At 44.9% G+C, this 17551-nt stretch overlaps 1 protein-coding gene across 3 annotated transcripts in view; it reads right to left on the bottom strand.

The window, feature by feature from the left end:
- LOC118385562 (solute carrier family 12 member 2-like) overlaps positions 1 to 17551 on the bottom strand; it is a 122351-nt gene that overhangs the window by 13755 nt on the left and 91045 nt on the right. For 2 of the 3 annotated variants that reach the window (XM_052515783.1, XM_035772794.2), the window contains exons 21-23: positions 9451 to 9498; positions 7549 to 7665; positions 6968 to 7079 (exon numbers count right to left, since the gene is read on the bottom strand). In XM_052515783.1, coding sequence (XP_052371743.1) covers positions 6968 to 7079; positions 7549 to 7665; positions 9451 to 9498 — 277 coding nt within the window. The remainder of the gene's footprint in view (positions 1 to 6967; positions 7080 to 7548; positions 7666 to 9450; positions 9499 to 17551) is intronic. The other variant, XM_052515782.1, reaches the window with a different exon arrangement.

Below are 17551 nucleotides of genomic sequence, written 5' to 3'. Positions count from 1 at the left end.
AGCTGATGTTTAACTTAGTGAGGGAGATATAAGTCTCCAGCTTCAGCGATTTTTGCAATTCGTTCCAGTCATTGGCAGCAGAGAACAGGAAGGAAAGGCGGCCAAAGGGGGTGTTGGCTTTGGGGTTGACCAATGAGATATACAGTGGGGCAAAAAAGTATTTAGTCAGCCACCAATTGTGCAAGTTCTCCCACTTAAAAAGATGAGAGAGGCCTGTAATTTTCATTATAGGTACACTTCAACTATGACAGTCAAAATGAGAAAAAAAATCCAGAAAATCCCATTGTAGGATTTGTTATGAATTTATTTGCAAAATATGGTGGAAAATAAGTTTGGATCAAGGAATAACCCGCAGAAAGAGCGACATCATTGATATATATGGAGAAAAGGGTCGGCCCGAGAATTGAACCCTGTGGTACCCCTATAGAGACTGCCAGAGGTCTGGAAAACAGGCCCTCCGATTTGACACACTGAACTCTGTCTGAGAAGTAGTTGGTGAACCAGGCGAGGAGGTCATTTGAGAAACCAAGGCTGTTGAGTCTGCCAATAAGAATACAGTGATTGACAGAGTCGAAAGCCTTGGCCAGGTTGATGAAGACGGCTGCACAGTACTGTCTTTTATCGATGACGGTTATGATATTGTTTAGTACCTTGAACGTGGCTGAGGTGCACCCGTAACCAGCTCAGAAACCGGATTGCACAGTGGACGGTGGTACGGTGGGATTTGAAATGGTCAGTGATCTGTTGGCTATCGAAGACTTTGGAAAGGCATGGCAGGGCTTTCCAATCTTTAGGAATCTCGGACGATACGAAAGAGAGATTGAACAGACTAGTAATAGGGGTTGCAAAAATGGCGGTGGATCATTTTTAGAAAGAGCGAGATTGTCTAGCCCAGCTGATTTGTACGGGTCCAGGTTCTGCAGCTCTTACAGAATATCTGCTATCTGGATTTAGGTGAAGGAGAAGCTGGGGAGGCTTGGGCAAGTAGCTGCGTGGGGTGCGGAGTTGTTGGCCGGGGTTGGGGTAGCCAGGAGGAAAGCATAGCCAGCCGTAGACAAATGCTTGTTGAAATTCTCAATTATTGTGGATTTATCGGTGGTGACAGTGTTTCCTAGCCTCAGTGCAATGGGCAGCTGGGAGGTGGTGCTCTTATTCTCCATGGACTTTACAGTGTCCCATAACTTTTTGGAGTTAGAGCTGCAGGATGCAAATTTCTGTTTGAGAAAGCTAGCCTTTGCTTTCCTAACTTCCCTGAAAAGTTGCATATCGCGGGACAATTCGATGCTAGTGCAGTACACCACAGGATGTTTTTGTGCTGGTCGAGGGCAGTCAGGTCTGGAGTGAACTAAGGGCTATATCTGTTCTTAGTTCAATTTTTTTTTAAAGGGGCATGCTTATTACTTTTAAAGAACAACCAGGCATCCTCTACTGACGGGATGAGGTCAATATCCTTCCAGGATACCCAGGCCAGGTCGATTAGAAAGGGAGTGTTTGACAGTGATGAGGGGTGGTCGTTTGACCACGGACCCATTACGGATGAAGGCAATGAGGCAGTGATTGCTGAGATCCTGATTGAAAACAGCAGAGGTGTATTTGGAGGGCAAGTTGGTCAGGATATATGAAGGTGCCCATGTTTACAGATTTATGGGTGTACCGGGTAGGTTCCTTGATAATTTGTGTGAGACTGAGGGCATTTAGCTTAGATTGTAGGACGGCCGGGGTGTTAAGCATATCCCAGTTTAGGTCACCTAGCAGAGCAAACTCTGAAGATAGATGGGGGACAATCAATTCACACATGGTGTCCAGGGCACAGCTGGGAGCTGAGGGGGGGGGGTCTATAACAGGCGGCAACAGTGAGAGTTTATTTCTGGAGAGATTCATTTTTAAAATTAGAAGCTCGAACTGTTAGGGCATAGACCTGGAAAGTATGACAGAAATTTGCAGGCCATCTCTGCAGTAGATTTAGGTTATGGTAGGGTGCGGGTACAGTGGCGGTAAACCCAGGCATTGAGTGATGATGAGAGAGGTTGCATCTCTGGAGGCACTAATTATGCTAGCTGAGGTCACCGCATGTGTGGGAGGTTGGACAAAATAGGTATCTGAGGCATGTTGAGTGGGTCTAGGGGCTCCGCAACAAAAATAAACAATGATTACAACCCTAAACAACAGTATACAAGGCATATTGACATTAGAGAGAGACATAAAAAGAGGCATAAAGCAATCACAGGTGTTTATTGGGAGAGCTCGCTAAGACAACAACAGGTAAGACAACAGCTATTCAGCTAAGACAACAACAACAGGTAAAATGGTGATGAATGGGCGGAGGGGGTCAGTTAACTACACACAGGGCTTGAGTTCAAGGCTGGGACCGACAGATCAACAAAATGGAGTACCGTGATTAATGAAAAGTCCAGCTGGCATCAGCTATGTAGCCAGATGATCATGGGGTTCAGTGAACAGCAATAGATGAAACAAGGAAGCCATTAGGTAGTCGTTACTACGCTAGCAAGCGAGACACACAGCATACATAAAGATAGCAGGCCGTGGCTAGCAGAAGCGTCTTCACTGACGTCCGGCAAAGGCCGGTTGAGGGCACAACGGACGGAATTACGTCGGCAGACCAGTCGTGATGGATCGGTGGCGCTCCGTGATTAAAGAAGCAATAAAACTGGCCTTCTTTAGACTAGTTGAGTATCTGGAGCATCAGCATTTGTGGGTTGAATTACAGGCTCAAAACGGCCAGAAACAAATAACTTTCTTCTGAAACTCGTCAGTTTATACTTGTTCTGAGAAATAAAGGCTATTTCATGCAAGAAATTGCCAAGAAACTGAAGATCTCGTACAACGCTGTGTACTACTCCCTTCGCAGAACAGCGCAAACTGGCTTTAACCAGAATAGAAAGAGGAGTGGGAGGCCCCGGTGCACAACTGAGCAAGAAGATAAGTACTTAACTGGCAGCTTCATTAAATAGTACCTACAAAACACCAGTCTCAACGTCAACAGTGAAGAGGCGACTCCGGGATGCTGGCCTTCAAGGCAGAGGTGCAATGAGCCTTTTGAAATTATAAACTTGGATTAGCTATTGGAACACCAGAGTGATGGTTGCTTATAAATGTGTGTTGACATTTCTAAGTGACACCAAACTTTTGAACAGTACATATATGTGTATATTATACATACATACATATATACACACACACATATATATACACACACATATATATATACAGTTGAAGTCGGAAGTTTACATACATACCTTAGCCAAATACATTTAAAGTTCTTCACAATTCCTGACATTTAATCCTAGTAAAAAGTCCCTGTCTTAGGTCAGTTAGGATCAATACTTTATTTTAAAATGTTAAATGTCAGAATAATAGTAGAGTGAATTATTTATTTCAGCTGTTATTTCTTTCATCACAATCCCAGTGGGTCAGAAGTTTACATACACTCAATTAGCATTTGGTAGTATTGACTTTACATTTTTTAACTTGGGTCAAACAAGGGATGCCTTCCACAAGCTTCCCACAATAAATTGGGGGATTTTTGGCCCATTCCTCCTGACAGAGCTGGTGTAACGGAGTAAGGTTTGTCGGCCTCCTTGCTCGCACACACCTTTTCAGTTCATAACGATCGTCATCATGGCCAAGAAGTTCTATTTTTGTTTCATCAGACCACAGGACATTTCTCCAAAAAGTACGATCTTTGTCCACATGTGCAGTTGCAAACCTTAGTCTGGCATTTTTATTGCAGTTTTGGAGCAGTGGCTTCTTTCTTGCTGAGCGGCCTTTCAGGTTATGTCAATATAGGACTCATTAGATACTTTTGTACCTGTTTCCTCCAGCATCTTCACAAGGTCCTTTGCTGTTGTTCTGGGAATGATTTGCACTTTTCGTACCAAAGTACGTTCATCTCTAGGAGACAGAACGCGCATCCTTCCTGAGCGGTATGACAGCTGCGTGGTCCCATGGTGTTTATACTTGCGTACTATTGTTTGTACAGATGAACGTGGTACCTTCAGGCATTTTGAAAATTGCTCCCAAGGATGAACCACACTTGTGGAGGTCTACAATGGCTTTTCTGAGGTTTTGGCAGATTTTCCCATGATGTCAAGCAAAGAGGCACTGCGTTTGAAGTTAGGCCTTGAAATACATCCACAGGTAGACCTCAAATTAACTCAAATGATGTCAAGTAGCCTATGATACAATTTTCTGTAATTGTCCAAGCTCTTTTAAGGAACAGTCAACTTAGTGTATTTAAACTTCTGACCCACTAGAACTGTGATACAGTGAATTATAAGTGAAATAATCTGTCTGTAAACAATCGTCACCACACTGTCTGTGTGGGTGGTCCATTTCGGTTTGTCCGTGATGTGTATGCCGAGGAACTTAAAACTTTCCACCTTCTCCACTACTGTCCCGTCGATGTGGATAGGGGGGGTGCGCCCTCTGCTGTTTCCTGAAGTCCACGATCATCTCCTTTGTTTTGTTTTGTTGACGTTGAGTGTGAGGTTATTTCATGGACCCCACACTCCGAGGGCCCTCACCTCCTCCCTGTAGGCGTCTCGTTGTTGTTGGTAATCAAGCCTACCACTGTAGTGTCGTCTGCAAACTTGATGATTGAGTTGGAGGCGTGCTCGGCCACGCAGTCATGGGTGAACAGGGAGTACAGGAGAGGGCTGAGAACGCACCCTTGTGGGGCCCCAGTGTTGAGGATCAGCTGCGTGGAGATGTTGTTTCCTACCCTCACCACCTGGGGGCGTCCTGTCAGAAAGTCCAGGACCCAGTTGCACAGGGCGTGGTCGAGACCCAGGGTCTTGAGCTTAATGACGATTCTTACATAGGTATTCCTCTTGTTCAGATGGGATGTGTGTAAAGTGTATGTACATTTCCGACGTGTATATACACATACATATTCCAAAGTCGTGGCAAAATGGCTCAAGGACAACAAAGTCAAGGTATTGGAGTGGCCATCACAAAGCCCTGACCTCAATCCTATGGAAAATTTATGGGCAGAACTGGAAAGGCGTGTGCGAGCAAGGAGGCCTATAAAACTGACTCAGTCACACCAGCTCTGTCAGGAGGAATGGGCCAGAATTGTTGGAAGCTTGTGGAAGGCTACCTGAAACATTTAACCCAAGTTAAACAATTTAAAGGCAATGCTACCAAATACTAATTGAGTGTATGTAAACTTCTGACCCACTGGGAATGTGATGAAAGTAATAAAAGCTGAAATAAATCATTCGCTCTACTATTATTCTGACATTTCATATTCTTAAAATAAAGTGGTGATACTAACTGACCTAAAACAGGGAATTTTTACAAGGATTACATGTCAGGAATTGTGAAAAACTGTGTTTAAATGTATTCACACGCACGCACACAAAGTATGTGGACACCCCTTCAAATTAGTGAATTTGGCTATTTCAGCCACACCTGTTGCTGACAGGTGTATTAAATTGAGCACACAGCCATGCAATCTCCATAGACAAACATTGACTATAGAATTCCCTTACTGAAGAGCTCAGTGACATTCAACTGTAAGTGCTGTTATTGTGAAGTGGAAACGTCTAGAAGCAACAACGGCTCGACAGCGAAGTGGTAGGAGACACAAGCTCACAGAACGGGACCACCAACTGCTGAGGCACGGAAAAATTGTCTGTCCTCAGTTGCAACACTTACTACAGTGTTCCAAATGACCTCGAAGCAACGTCAGCAGAACTCTTCGTCGGGAGCTTTATGAAATGGGTTTCCATGGCCGAGCAGCTGCAAACAAGCCTAAGATCACCACACGCAATGGCAAGTGTCGGCTGGAGTGGTGTAAAGTGTGCCGCGATTGGACTCTGGAGCAGTGGGAATGCATTCTCTGGAGTTATGAATCACACGTCACCATCTGGCACTCCAAAAGACGAATATGGGTTTGGCGGATGCCAGGAGACGCTACCTGCCCCAATGCATAGTGTCAACTGTAAAGTTTGGAGGAAGAGGAATAATGTTCTAGAGCGGTTTTTCATGGTTCGGGCTAGGCCCCTTAGTTCCAGTGAAGGGAAATCTTAACGCTACAGCATACAATGACATTCTAGACGGTTCTGTGCTTCCAACTTTGTGGCAACAGTTTGGGGAAGGCCCTTTCCTTTTTCAGCATGACTATGCCCCCGTGCACAAAGTGAGGTCCATACAGAAATGGTTTGTCAAGATCGGTGTGGAATAACTTGACTGGCCAGCACAAAGCTCTGACCTCAACCCCGTAGAACACCTTTGGGATGAATTGGAAAGCCGACTGCGAGCTAGGCCTAATCGCCCAACATCAGTGCTCGACCTGAGTAATGATCGTGGCTGAATGGAATCAAGTCCCTGCAGCAATGTTCCAGCATCTAGTGGAAAGCCTTCCCAGAAGAGTGGAGGCTGTTATAGCAGCAATGTTCCAACATCTAGTGGAAAGCCTTCCCAGAAGAGTGGATGCTGTTATAGCAGCAATGTTCCAACATCTAGTGGAAAGCCTTCCCAGAAGAGTGGAGGCTGTTATAGCAGCAATGTTCCAACATCTAGTGGAAAGCCTTCCCAGAAGAGTGGAGGCTGTTATAGCAGCAATGTTCCAACATCTAGTGGAAAGCCTTCCCAGAAGAGTGGATGCTGTTATAGCAGCAATGTTCCAACATCTAGTGGAAAGCCTTCCCAGAAGAGTGGAGGCTGTTATAGCAGCAATGTTCCAACATCTAGTGGAAAGCCTTCCCAGAAGAGTGGAGGCTGTTATAGCAGCAATGTTCCATCATCTAGTGGAAAGCCTTCCCAGAAGAGTGGAGGCTGTTATAGCAGCAAAGAGGTGACCAGCTATAATAATGCTCATAATTTTGGAATAAGATGTTCCATGAGCAGGTGTTCACATACTTTCAATACATTCCCATTGGCAGTATAGATCTACAGCGAATAGAAAGCAAAATAGATCTGTAGTGAATAGAATGTCACTCACGCTCTGCGGTCGTGGTCGATCCTGTTGATCTTGCCTCCTATGAATACGCGGATCTTGCAGTCCTTCCACTTCTTCTTGTTGGTGAGCAGGTAGGGGATGAGCAGGGTAAGGCCTGGCACAGTCACATTACAGAGACACAGTCAGTCACTACTCTGTCTTTGGTGCAATGCGGCAACACCAGTCTCTTCTTACTGATGTGCAGAGTTATGGTCGCGCTTTAAGGTCTCTTTAAATGTTTCCAAAGTGTCTACATGGCTGTTGTGCCTACTCCATTCATGTTGGTGCAATGTTAGTCTCTTGTCCAATGTACATTTTTCTAATTTCTCAGTGGCATGTTACTCTCGTTGCATATGTTACTCACTGGTGATATTCACGACCAGTAACCAGTAATATTCTCAACCAAAGAGATATTCTAGTTCCGAGTGCAGCACGCTTTAGACTGCTCAGACCTCTTCCTGAATTGACTGTCCTCAATACAGTGTTTGTCAAACTCCCAACTACAACCAAGTTGCTCTGGAACAGCAACCAATAGGCACAAAGTAACCAGAAACCCCCTTGGTGGTCTGGAGGGCCAAACTCACCACCATCGTCAAAGAGCCACCACACGTCCACGGTGCCCTTTCCCTGTTTCCTCTTGAACAGCTGACTGGCGTCCAGCAGCCTCTGGTCAGCCACGTTCAACCTCTGGGGGCTCTTGTCTGTGTGGCAAAAAAGTGCTATGTCAGACACTAAGATCAAGACAGGACAGGAAGCTGCATCCTCAAAGAGGGAGATGACTTAGCTAGGAATTCCTCTGTGTAACTCAGACTGGGCCCACATTCATAAAGTGTCTAGGATCTGTTTGGTCTTTCAGATCATAATGAATAAGACTATACGGACAAGGGGGACCTGATCCTAGACAAGCACTATGGTCATTAGCAAGACAGCCTAAACAGATCTGGCACCAGGCTGTGTGGGTGTGTGATAGAAATCAAAGGAAGTGGGGATCTTATGTGGCTTTTATCTAACAGTCACGGTACAATGGAAACGATCTCTGAAGTGTGCTCAGTGTAATGTAAAGTGTGGGCTCAGTGTAATGTAAAGTGTGGGCTCAGTGTAATGTAAACGGTGGGCTCAGTGTAATGTAAACGGTGGGCTCAGTGTAACGTGAACTGTGGGCTCAGTGTAATGTGAAGTGTGGGCTCAGTGTAATGTAAACTGTGGGCTCAGTGTAATGTACGGTGTGCAGTCAGTGAGTGTCTTTATTGTAACATTCCCTTCTCTACTATCTGAGTGTATGTCTGTGACTTGGCTTAGGTGACAGAATGGATATCAAACAGATGTACCTGAAAAGCACATGACAATTACAAAAGGAGAGCGAGACACAGGCAGAGAGGGAGAGAGAAAAACAGACAAACCCAAAGAGCAGCCTGCTAGAAAGGAACAGATCGAGACAGTGACTGTACAGTACTGAAGACTGTCATCTCAGCAGAGAGAAGAAACAGGCACTTAGGACTGAGGAAGTTCAGACAAGGAAAAATTAAAAGAAAATACAACATCAGGGCACACACACACACACACACACACACACACACACACACACACACACACACACACACACACACACACACACACACACACACACACACACACACACACACACACACACACACACACACACACACACACAGCTAAGAACAAAGAGGAAGACCCTCTCACACTGCCACAGAGAAGATATACACACACACACATACACACACACACACACACACACACACACACACACACACACACACACACACACACACACACACACACACACACACACACACACACACACACACACACAAAGAGGAAGACCCTCTCACACTGCCACACACACACACACACACACACACACACACACACACACACACACACACACACACACACACACACACAGCTAAGAACAAAGAGGAAGACCCTCTCACACTGCCACAGAGAAGATGTATACACACACACAGCTAAGAACAAAGAGGAAGACCCTCTCACACTGCCACAGAGCGGATGTACACACACACACAGCTAAGAACAAAGAAGAAGACCCTCTCACACTGCCACAGAGAAGATGTACACACACACGCATGTGCAACGGCGCTTCAGAGACTGCGCTAGAGCTACAGGTAGACGGATTGAGTTAGGAGCAGAAAGAGGACAGGAGGAAAAAACAGTTATTCCCAGAGCCAGGCAGCTAGCAAGGCAGTTAAGACTACTAGATGACAGAGTAACAAAGAGTGAGAGACAATGTGTGCATGAGGGTGAGGGCAATAGAAGAGAAAAAGAAAACCAAACTCAACCAGGTTCAACGGCTTTTTGAATGCTCATGACAAAGTGAGAACAAGAAACATGTTGTATTTAAATACGGTTACGTGACAGACAAAGAATGAGTACGTGTGCAAGTGAGTGAAAGTAATAGAAGGAGAGAAAAGGAAAAGTAAGGCAACTCAAAAAGGTGGACTGCCTGCCTTTTTTCAATAGGGGCTTCGTTGCGGCTTTGCATTCGTCATCGTCATCTGGATCATGTAAAAAAAATAATTTAAAAAAAGAGCGAGAGAGAATGGAGAGGTTAACATTTTTGCTGCTGTCGCCATGATGGAAAACATGTGTCAATAGCACCGCTACAATGAGGGGTCTGTTCTGGGGGTGGTGTGTCAGGGGGCCGCTGTGTCATTTATCCCTGCGCCAAACGAGATGGAATAGGCTCCAATGGAAAAGGCATCCGCGGTAAGACACACTTGGGGTCCCTCAGGAAATAAATGTTGAATCCAGGCAGTGGTTAGAAATTGTGTAATCGGAAAACTCCACCACTGCCTTAGTAGTGGATGAACACTTTGTACATTTCTTGGGACACGCCAAGTTAGCGAAACCAGTGTTTATAGCCAGGACACACTCTTTAGTCTTCACAAAGACAAAAAGTATTGGCTGCAAATTCAACCATTTGAGAAACACTGCTTCACGACAACTTGACAGTTTAACCCACAAGAGTCTAAACCGAGTCTAAGCCGGGGGATTGGGGGGTTGTTCTAATATGCAATTGTTTGAAGGGAAGGGCATACCAAAGAGTATTTAGCTGTTTGATTGTTTGAAGGGAAGGGCATACCAAAGAGTATTTAGCTGTTTGATTGTTTGAAGGGAAGGGCATACCAAAGAGTATTTAGCTGTTTGATTGTTTGAAGGGAAGGGCATACCAAAGAGTATTTAGCTGTTTGATTGTTTGAAGGGAAGGGCATACCAAAGAGTATTTAGCTGTTTCATTGTTTGAAGGGAAGGGCATACCAAAGAGTATTTAGCTGTTTGATTGTTTGAAGGGAAGGGCATACCAAAGAGTATTTAGCTGTTTCATTTAAGACACCTTGAAGTATAAATGTATTTTGTCCTTACTGCTATTAGCCCAAACAAACACATTAAATAACAGATTCACTCACTACATGGATAGTCCCCCCAAAATAACTTTGTTCTCTAGTGTCTGCCCTATATCTGAGAGATGTAAGAAATATCTATATTTTTTTGGTTGCTGTTGTTGACATGTTTTTAACACATTTTTTGGCACTAAACAGTCTCCATATATACTTCCATAAATTATTTCGACTGGTACCACGGGACCTTCAGACGAGTCTTGTGAGGCCAGTGGGCGTCTTAGAGCAAAACAACCGACGTGCATGTTCATGAGAGTCTCACCTTTCCACAGAGGGATCATACTAGTGTGTAGCCCAGACTTGGATGCTACAGGCAGAAGTTGGCAGATCGGCTGTACTAACTTCAGACAAGTCCTAAGTCAGGTCGTAGAGCAAACGGAGAACACCATCGTGTCCGTGAGAGACTCATCTTTCCATAGACATAATCGTTTGTAAGCCAAACCGTTTACAGAAGATGAAATTACTGATTTTCAGTATCTCTCATAGAGCGGTGTGTGTCAGACTATCTCTGTCACCGCAGATGCGTAAGTGCAGCATAGGGGGATGCGGTGGATTGAGTCGCATTCAATGCAAAAAAAAACATCTCTAGTTTTAAACTGACAGATTTTACGGGGATATTTTATTATGCGAATTAGAATTCTGCGGGGACGCAAACATCAACCTTAGAGGGTTAAAACATACAAAGCCTTGGCCTGAATCCCTCACTACTAAACTATTTTGGAGAGGTTTTCTGGTCGAGGTTTGCAAGTGTGAGAAGATGGTGAATAATGTTGTGGAAAATGACTAAATAAATAAATAATCTGGACAAGTTCTGAGAAAATAATAAAAGGTTCCGGCATTAAGCATTGCTTAGTGCTAAGCCGATTACAGAAATCACCATCTTCATTTGACTGTTTTTGTCACTTGGCCCACTATGTTCACTATGTAGTGAACACCAGGGTTTCCTTTAGGGAAACGTGGTGCCGGACAACGTGACCAGGATGATTTTAATTTACCGACCGGACCCCTCATTTTTATTTTTATTTACCAGCCATTTGAGAAATTGCATTTGGTGCATAACCTATTAGGGCGCCCATGATCAGAATTACAGAAATCACATTTAGATTATGTTCTTAACAGAACAGAACAATCTTAACAGTCTTAACAGAACACGGAACTCTGTAAACATTTGCCAAAATGTAATTAGCGGGAAAAGACCATTCTAAACAGGTAACCTGATAAAGGTTCCATGTGTGACAGACAAACATCTCTGTTAGAAACTTCTCTGTTAGAAAAATCTGAAGATGCAACAACTAGGATGGGTTGCTAATACGACAAGGATTGTGCATTTGGCTTCTGGACAACGAAAGAAAGTTGATACAAAAACCAATAGAACAGGAGAGAAATGGCATAGCGGTGGGTTCAATAGAGGAGTAAATGGACATACATTTGCCAAAATGATGTAAGTACTCCTGTTTCCACAGAAACGGACTAATATTTTTTCAAAATACTTCACCAGAAAGCATGACTTAGCCACAGAGGATCATTAGCTCATTAGGGAATTCCTCAACTTGGGCAGCGTGTGTGGCAATAGGTCTTGGGCAGCGTGTGTGGCAATAGGTCTTGGGCAGCGTGTGTGGCAATAGGTCTTGGGCAGCGTGTGTGGCAATAGGTCTTGGGCAGCGTGTGTGGCAATAGGTCTTGCTGATTTATGGAGTGGCGGCAGTGAATGAAAAGCATCTAAAATGTGTGTGAAATACAGTGATGGAAAAAGTACTCAATTGTCATACTTGAATAAAAGTAAAGAGAACTTAATAGAAAATGACTCAAGTAAAGTCACCCACTAAAGTACTACGTGAGTAAAAGTCAAACTATTTGGTTTTAAATATACTTTAGTATCAAAAGTAAATGGAATTGTTAAAATGTACTTAAGTATCAAAAGTAAAAGTGTAAATCGTTTAAAATTCCTTATATTAAGCAAACCAGACAGGACAATAAATGTTTTATTTTTAACTGATAGCCAGGGGCACACTCCAACACTCAGACATCATTTACAAATGAAGCATTTGTGTTTAGTGAGTCTGCCAGATCAGAGGCAGTAGGGATGACCATGGATGTTCTCTGTTTAATGAGTCCTCCAGATCAGAGTCAGTAGGGATGACCAGGGATGTTCTCTGTTTAATGAGTCCTCCAGATCAGAGGCAGTAGGGATGACCAGGGATGTTCTCTGTTTAATGAGTCCTCCAGATCAGAGGCAGTAGGGATGACCAGGGATGTTCTCTGTTTAATGAGTCTGATCAGATCAGTGGCAGAGGGATGACCAGGGATGTTCTCTGTTTAATGAGTCCTCCAGATCAGAGGCAGTAGGGATGACCAGGGATGTTCTCTGTTTAATGAGTCTGCCAGATCAGAGGCAGTAGGGATGATCAGGGATGTTCTCTGTTTAATGAGTCTAGATCAGAGGCAGTAGGGATGTTCTCTGTTTAATGAGTCTGCCAGATCAGAGGTAGTAGGGATGACCAGGGATGTTCTCTGTTTAATGAGTCTGCCAGATCAGAGGCAGTAGGGATGTTCTCTGTTTAATGAGTCTGCCAGATCAGAGGCAGTAGGGATGACCAGGGATGTTCTCTGTTTAATGAGTCTGCCAGATCAGTGGCAGTAGGGATGACCAGGGATGTTCTCTGTTTAATGAGTCTGCCAGATCAGAGGCAGTAGGGATGACTTGGGATGTTCTCTGTTTAATGAGTCTGCCAGATCAGTGGCAGTAGGGATGTTCTCTGTTTAATGAGTCTGCCAGATCAGTGGCAGTAGGGATGACCAGGGATGTTCTGTGTTTAATGAGTCTGCCAGATCAGTGGCAGTAGGGATGACCAGGGATGTTCTCTGTTTAATGAGTCTGCCAGATCAGAGGCAGTAGGGATGACCAGGGATGTTCTCTGTTTAATGAGTCCTCCAGATCAGAGGCAGTAGGGATGACCAGGGATGTTCTCTGTTTAATGAGTCTGCCAGATCAGAGGCAGTAGGGATGACCAGGGATGTTCTCTGTTTAATGAGTCCTCCAGATCAGAGGCAGTAGGGATGACCAGGGATGTTCTCTGTTTAATGAGTCCTCCAGATCAGAGGCAGTAGGGATGACCAGGGATGTTCTCTGTTTAATGAGTCTGCCAGATCAGAGGCAGTAGGGATGACCAGGGATGTTCTCTGTTTAATGAGTCTGCCAGATCAGTGGCAGTAGGGATGACCAGGGATGTTCTCTGTTTAATGAGTCTGCCAGATCAGTGGCAGTAGGGATGACCAGGGATGTTCTCTGTTTAATGAGTCTGCCAGATCAGAGGCAGTAGGGATGACCAGGGATGTTCTCTGTTTAATGAGTCCTCCAGATCAGAGGCAGTAGGGATGACCAGGGATGTTCTCTGTTTAATGAGTCCTCCAGATCAGGGATGACCAGGGATGTTCTCTGTTTAATGAGTCCTCCAGATCAGAGGCAGTAGGGATGACCAGGGATGTTCTCTGTTTAGTGAGTCTGCCAGATCAGTGGCAGTAGGGATGACCAGGCATGTTCTCTGTTTAGTGAGTCCACCAGATCAGAGGCAGTAGGGATGACCAGGGATGTTCTCTGTTTAATGAGTCTGCCAGATCAGTGGCAGTAGGGATGACCAGGGATGTTCTCTGTTTAATGAGTCTGCCAGATCAGAGACAGTAGGGATGACCAGGGATGTTCTCTGTTTAATGAGTCCTCCAGATCAGAGGCAGTAGGGATGACCAGGGATGTTCTCTGTTTAATGAGTCCTCCAGATCAGAGGCAGTAGGGATGACCAGGGATGTTCTCTGTTTAGTGAGTCTGCCAGATCAGAGGCAGTAGGGATGACCAGATCAGAGGCAGTAGGGATGACCAGGGATGACCAGGGATGTTCTCTGTTTAATGAGTCTCCAGATCAGTGGCAGTAGGGATGACCAGGGATGTTCTCTGTTTAGTGAGTCTGCCAGATCAGTGGCAGTAGGGATGACCAGGGATGTTCTCTGTTTAGTGAGTCCACCAGATCAGAGGCAGTAGGGATGACCAGGGATGTTCTCTGTTTAATGAGTCTGCCAGATCAGTGGCAGTATGGATGACCAGGGATGTTCTCTGTTTAATGAGTCTGCCAGATCAGTGGCAGTAGGGATGACCAGGGATGTTCTCTGTTTAGTGAGTCTGCCAGATCAGTGGCAGTAGGGATGACCAGGCATGTTCTCTGTTTAGTGAGTCCACCAGATCAGAGGCAGTAGGGATGACCAGGGATGTTCTCTGTTTAATGAGTCTGCCAGATCAGTGGCAGTAGGGATGACCAGGGATGTTCTCTGTTTAATGAGTCTGCCAGATCAGTGGCAGTAGGGATGACCAGGGATGTTCTCTGTTTAATGAGTCCTCCAGATCAGAGGCAGTAGGGATGACCAGGGATGTTCTCTGTTTAATGAGTCTGCCAGATCAGTGGCAGTAGGGATGACCAGGGATGTTCTCTGTTTAATGAGTCTGCCAGATCAGAGGCAGTAGGGATGACCAGGGATGTTCTCTGTTTAATGAGTCTGCCAGATCAGAGGCAGTAGGGATGACCAGGGATGTTCTCTGTTTAATGAGTCTGCCAGATCAGTGGCAGTAGGGATGACCAGGGATGTTCTCTGTTTAGTGAGTCTGCCAGATCAGTGGCAGTAGGGATGACCAGGGATGTTCTCTGTTTAATGAGTCTGCCAGATCAGAGGCAGTAGGGATGACCAGGGATGTTCTCTGTTTAATGAGTCCTCCAGATCAGAGGCAGTAGGGATGACCAGGGATGTTCTCTGTTTAATGAGTCTGCCAGATCAGTGGCAGTAGGGATGACCAGGGATGTTCTCTGTTTAATGAGTCTGCCAGATCAGTGGCAGTAGGGATGACCAGGGATGTTCTCTGTTTAATGAGTCTGCCAGATCAGAGGCAGTAGGGATGACCAGGGATGTTCTCTGTTTAATGAGTCTGCCAGATCAGAGGCAGTAGGGATGACCAGGGATGTTCTCTGTTTAATGAGTCTGCCAGATCAGAGGCAGTAGGGATGACCAGGGATGTTCTCTGTTTAATGAGTCTGCCAGATCAGAGGCAGTAGGGATGACCAGGGATGTTCTCTGTTTAATGAGTCCTCCAGATCAGAGGCAGTAGGGATGACCAGGGATGTTCTCTGTTTAATGAGTCCTCCAGATCAGTGGCAGTAGGGATGACCAGGGATGTTCTCTGTTTAATGAGTCCTCCAGATCAGAGGCAGTAGGGATGACCAGGGATGTTCTCTGTTTAATGAGTCTGCCAGATCAGTGGCAGTAGGGATGACCAGGGATGTTCTCTGTTTAATGAGTCTGCCAGATCAGAGGCAGTAGGGATGACCAGGGATGTTCTCTGTTTAATGAGTCCTCCAGATCAGAGGCAGTAGGGATGACCAGGGATGTTCTCTGTTTAATGAGTCTGCCAGATCAGAGGCAGTAGGGATGACCAGGGATGTTCTCTGTTTAATGAGTCCTCCAGATCAGAGGCAGTAGGGATGACCAGGGATGTTCTCTGTTTAATGAGTCCTCCAGATCAGAGGCAGTAGGGATGACCAGGGATGTTCTCTGTTTAATGAGTCCTCCAGATCAGAGGCAGTAGGGATGACCAGGGATGTTCTCTGTTTAATGAGTCTGCCAGATCAGAGACAGTAGGGATGACCAGGGATGTTCTCTGTTTAATGAGTCTGCCAGATCAGAGACAGTAGGGATGACCAGGGATGTTCTCTGTTTAATGAGTCCTCCAGATCAGAGGCAGTAGGGATGACCAGGGATGTTCTCTGTTTAATGAGTCTGCCAGATCAGAGGTAGTAGGGATGACCATGGATGTTCTCTGTTTAATGAGTCTGCCAGATCAGAGGTAGATGGGATGACCATGGATGTTCTCTGTTTAGTGAGTCCTCCAGATCAGAGGCAGTAGGGATGAGCAGGGATTTTCGCTTGATAAGTGAGTGAATTGGACAATTGTCCTGTTCTGTTAAGCATTCAGAATGTAATGAGTACTTTTGGGTGTCAGAGAAAATATATGGAGTAAAAAGTACATTATTTTCTATAGGAATGTAGTGAAAGTTGTCAAAGTAACAAGTAAATTACAGACGAAATCTGAGCAAGGGTTGCCTTCCAGAGATACATCAGAGATTGTAACATTCTTTGTTTCACGGAAACATGGCTCACACTGGATATGTTGTCAGAATCGGTACAGCCACCGGTTTCTTCACGCATCGCGCTGACAGAAACAAACAATATCTCTGGTAAGAAGAAGGGCGGGGTGTACGCCTTGTGATTAACGAGACGTGGTGTGATCATAACAATATACAGGAACTCAAGTCCTAGAATTCCTTACAATCAAATGCCGACCGCATTATCTACCAAGAGAATTCATAATAATCATCATAATAATCATAATAACTGTCGTGTATATCCCCCCAAGCAGACACATCGACGGCCCTGAAAGAACTTTATTGGACTCTATGTAAACAGGAAACCACATATTCTGAGGCTGCATTTATTGTAGCTGGGGATTTTAACCAGGCTAATCTGAAAACAAGGCTCCCTAAATTTTATCAGCATATCGAATGCACGACCCGGGCTGGCAAAACCATGGATCATTGTTATTCTAACCTCCGAGAAGCACATAAAGCCATCCCCCCACCCGACTTTCGGCAAATCTGACCACGACTCCATTTTATTGCTCCCAGCCTATAGACAGAAACTAAAACAGGAAACGCCCGTGTTCAGGTCTGTTCAACGCTGGTCCAACCAATCGGATTCCACGCTTCAAGATTGCTTCAATCACGTGAACTGTGATATGTTCCGCATAGCGTCAGACAATAACATTGATGAATACGCTGATTCGGTGAATGAATTTATTAGCAAGTGCATCGGTGATGTTGTAACCACAGCGTCTATTAACTTCTTTGGGTTAGGGGGCAGCATTTTCACCTTTGGATGAATATCGTGCCCAGAGTGAACTGCCTCCTACTCAGTCCCAGATGCTAATATATGCATATTATTAGTAGTATTGGATAGAAAACACTCTGAAGTTTCTAAAACTGTTTGAATGGTGGGAAATGGGAGGTTTGTGGGAAATCAGAGGTTTGTAGTTGTTGAACTCACCCTATTGAATACA

The sequence above is a fragment of the Oncorhynchus keta genome, unplaced genomic scaffold (assembly GCF_023373465.1).
Source record: "Oncorhynchus keta strain PuntledgeMale-10-30-2019 unplaced genomic scaffold, Oket_V2 Un_scaffold_30379_pilon_pilon, whole genome shotgun sequence".
NCBI lineage: Eukaryota > Metazoa > Chordata > Actinopteri > Salmoniformes > Salmonidae > Oncorhynchus > Oncorhynchus keta.
Note: the sequence above shows the minus strand (reverse complement) of the source record. Positions and strands in the feature narration are given on the sequence as shown.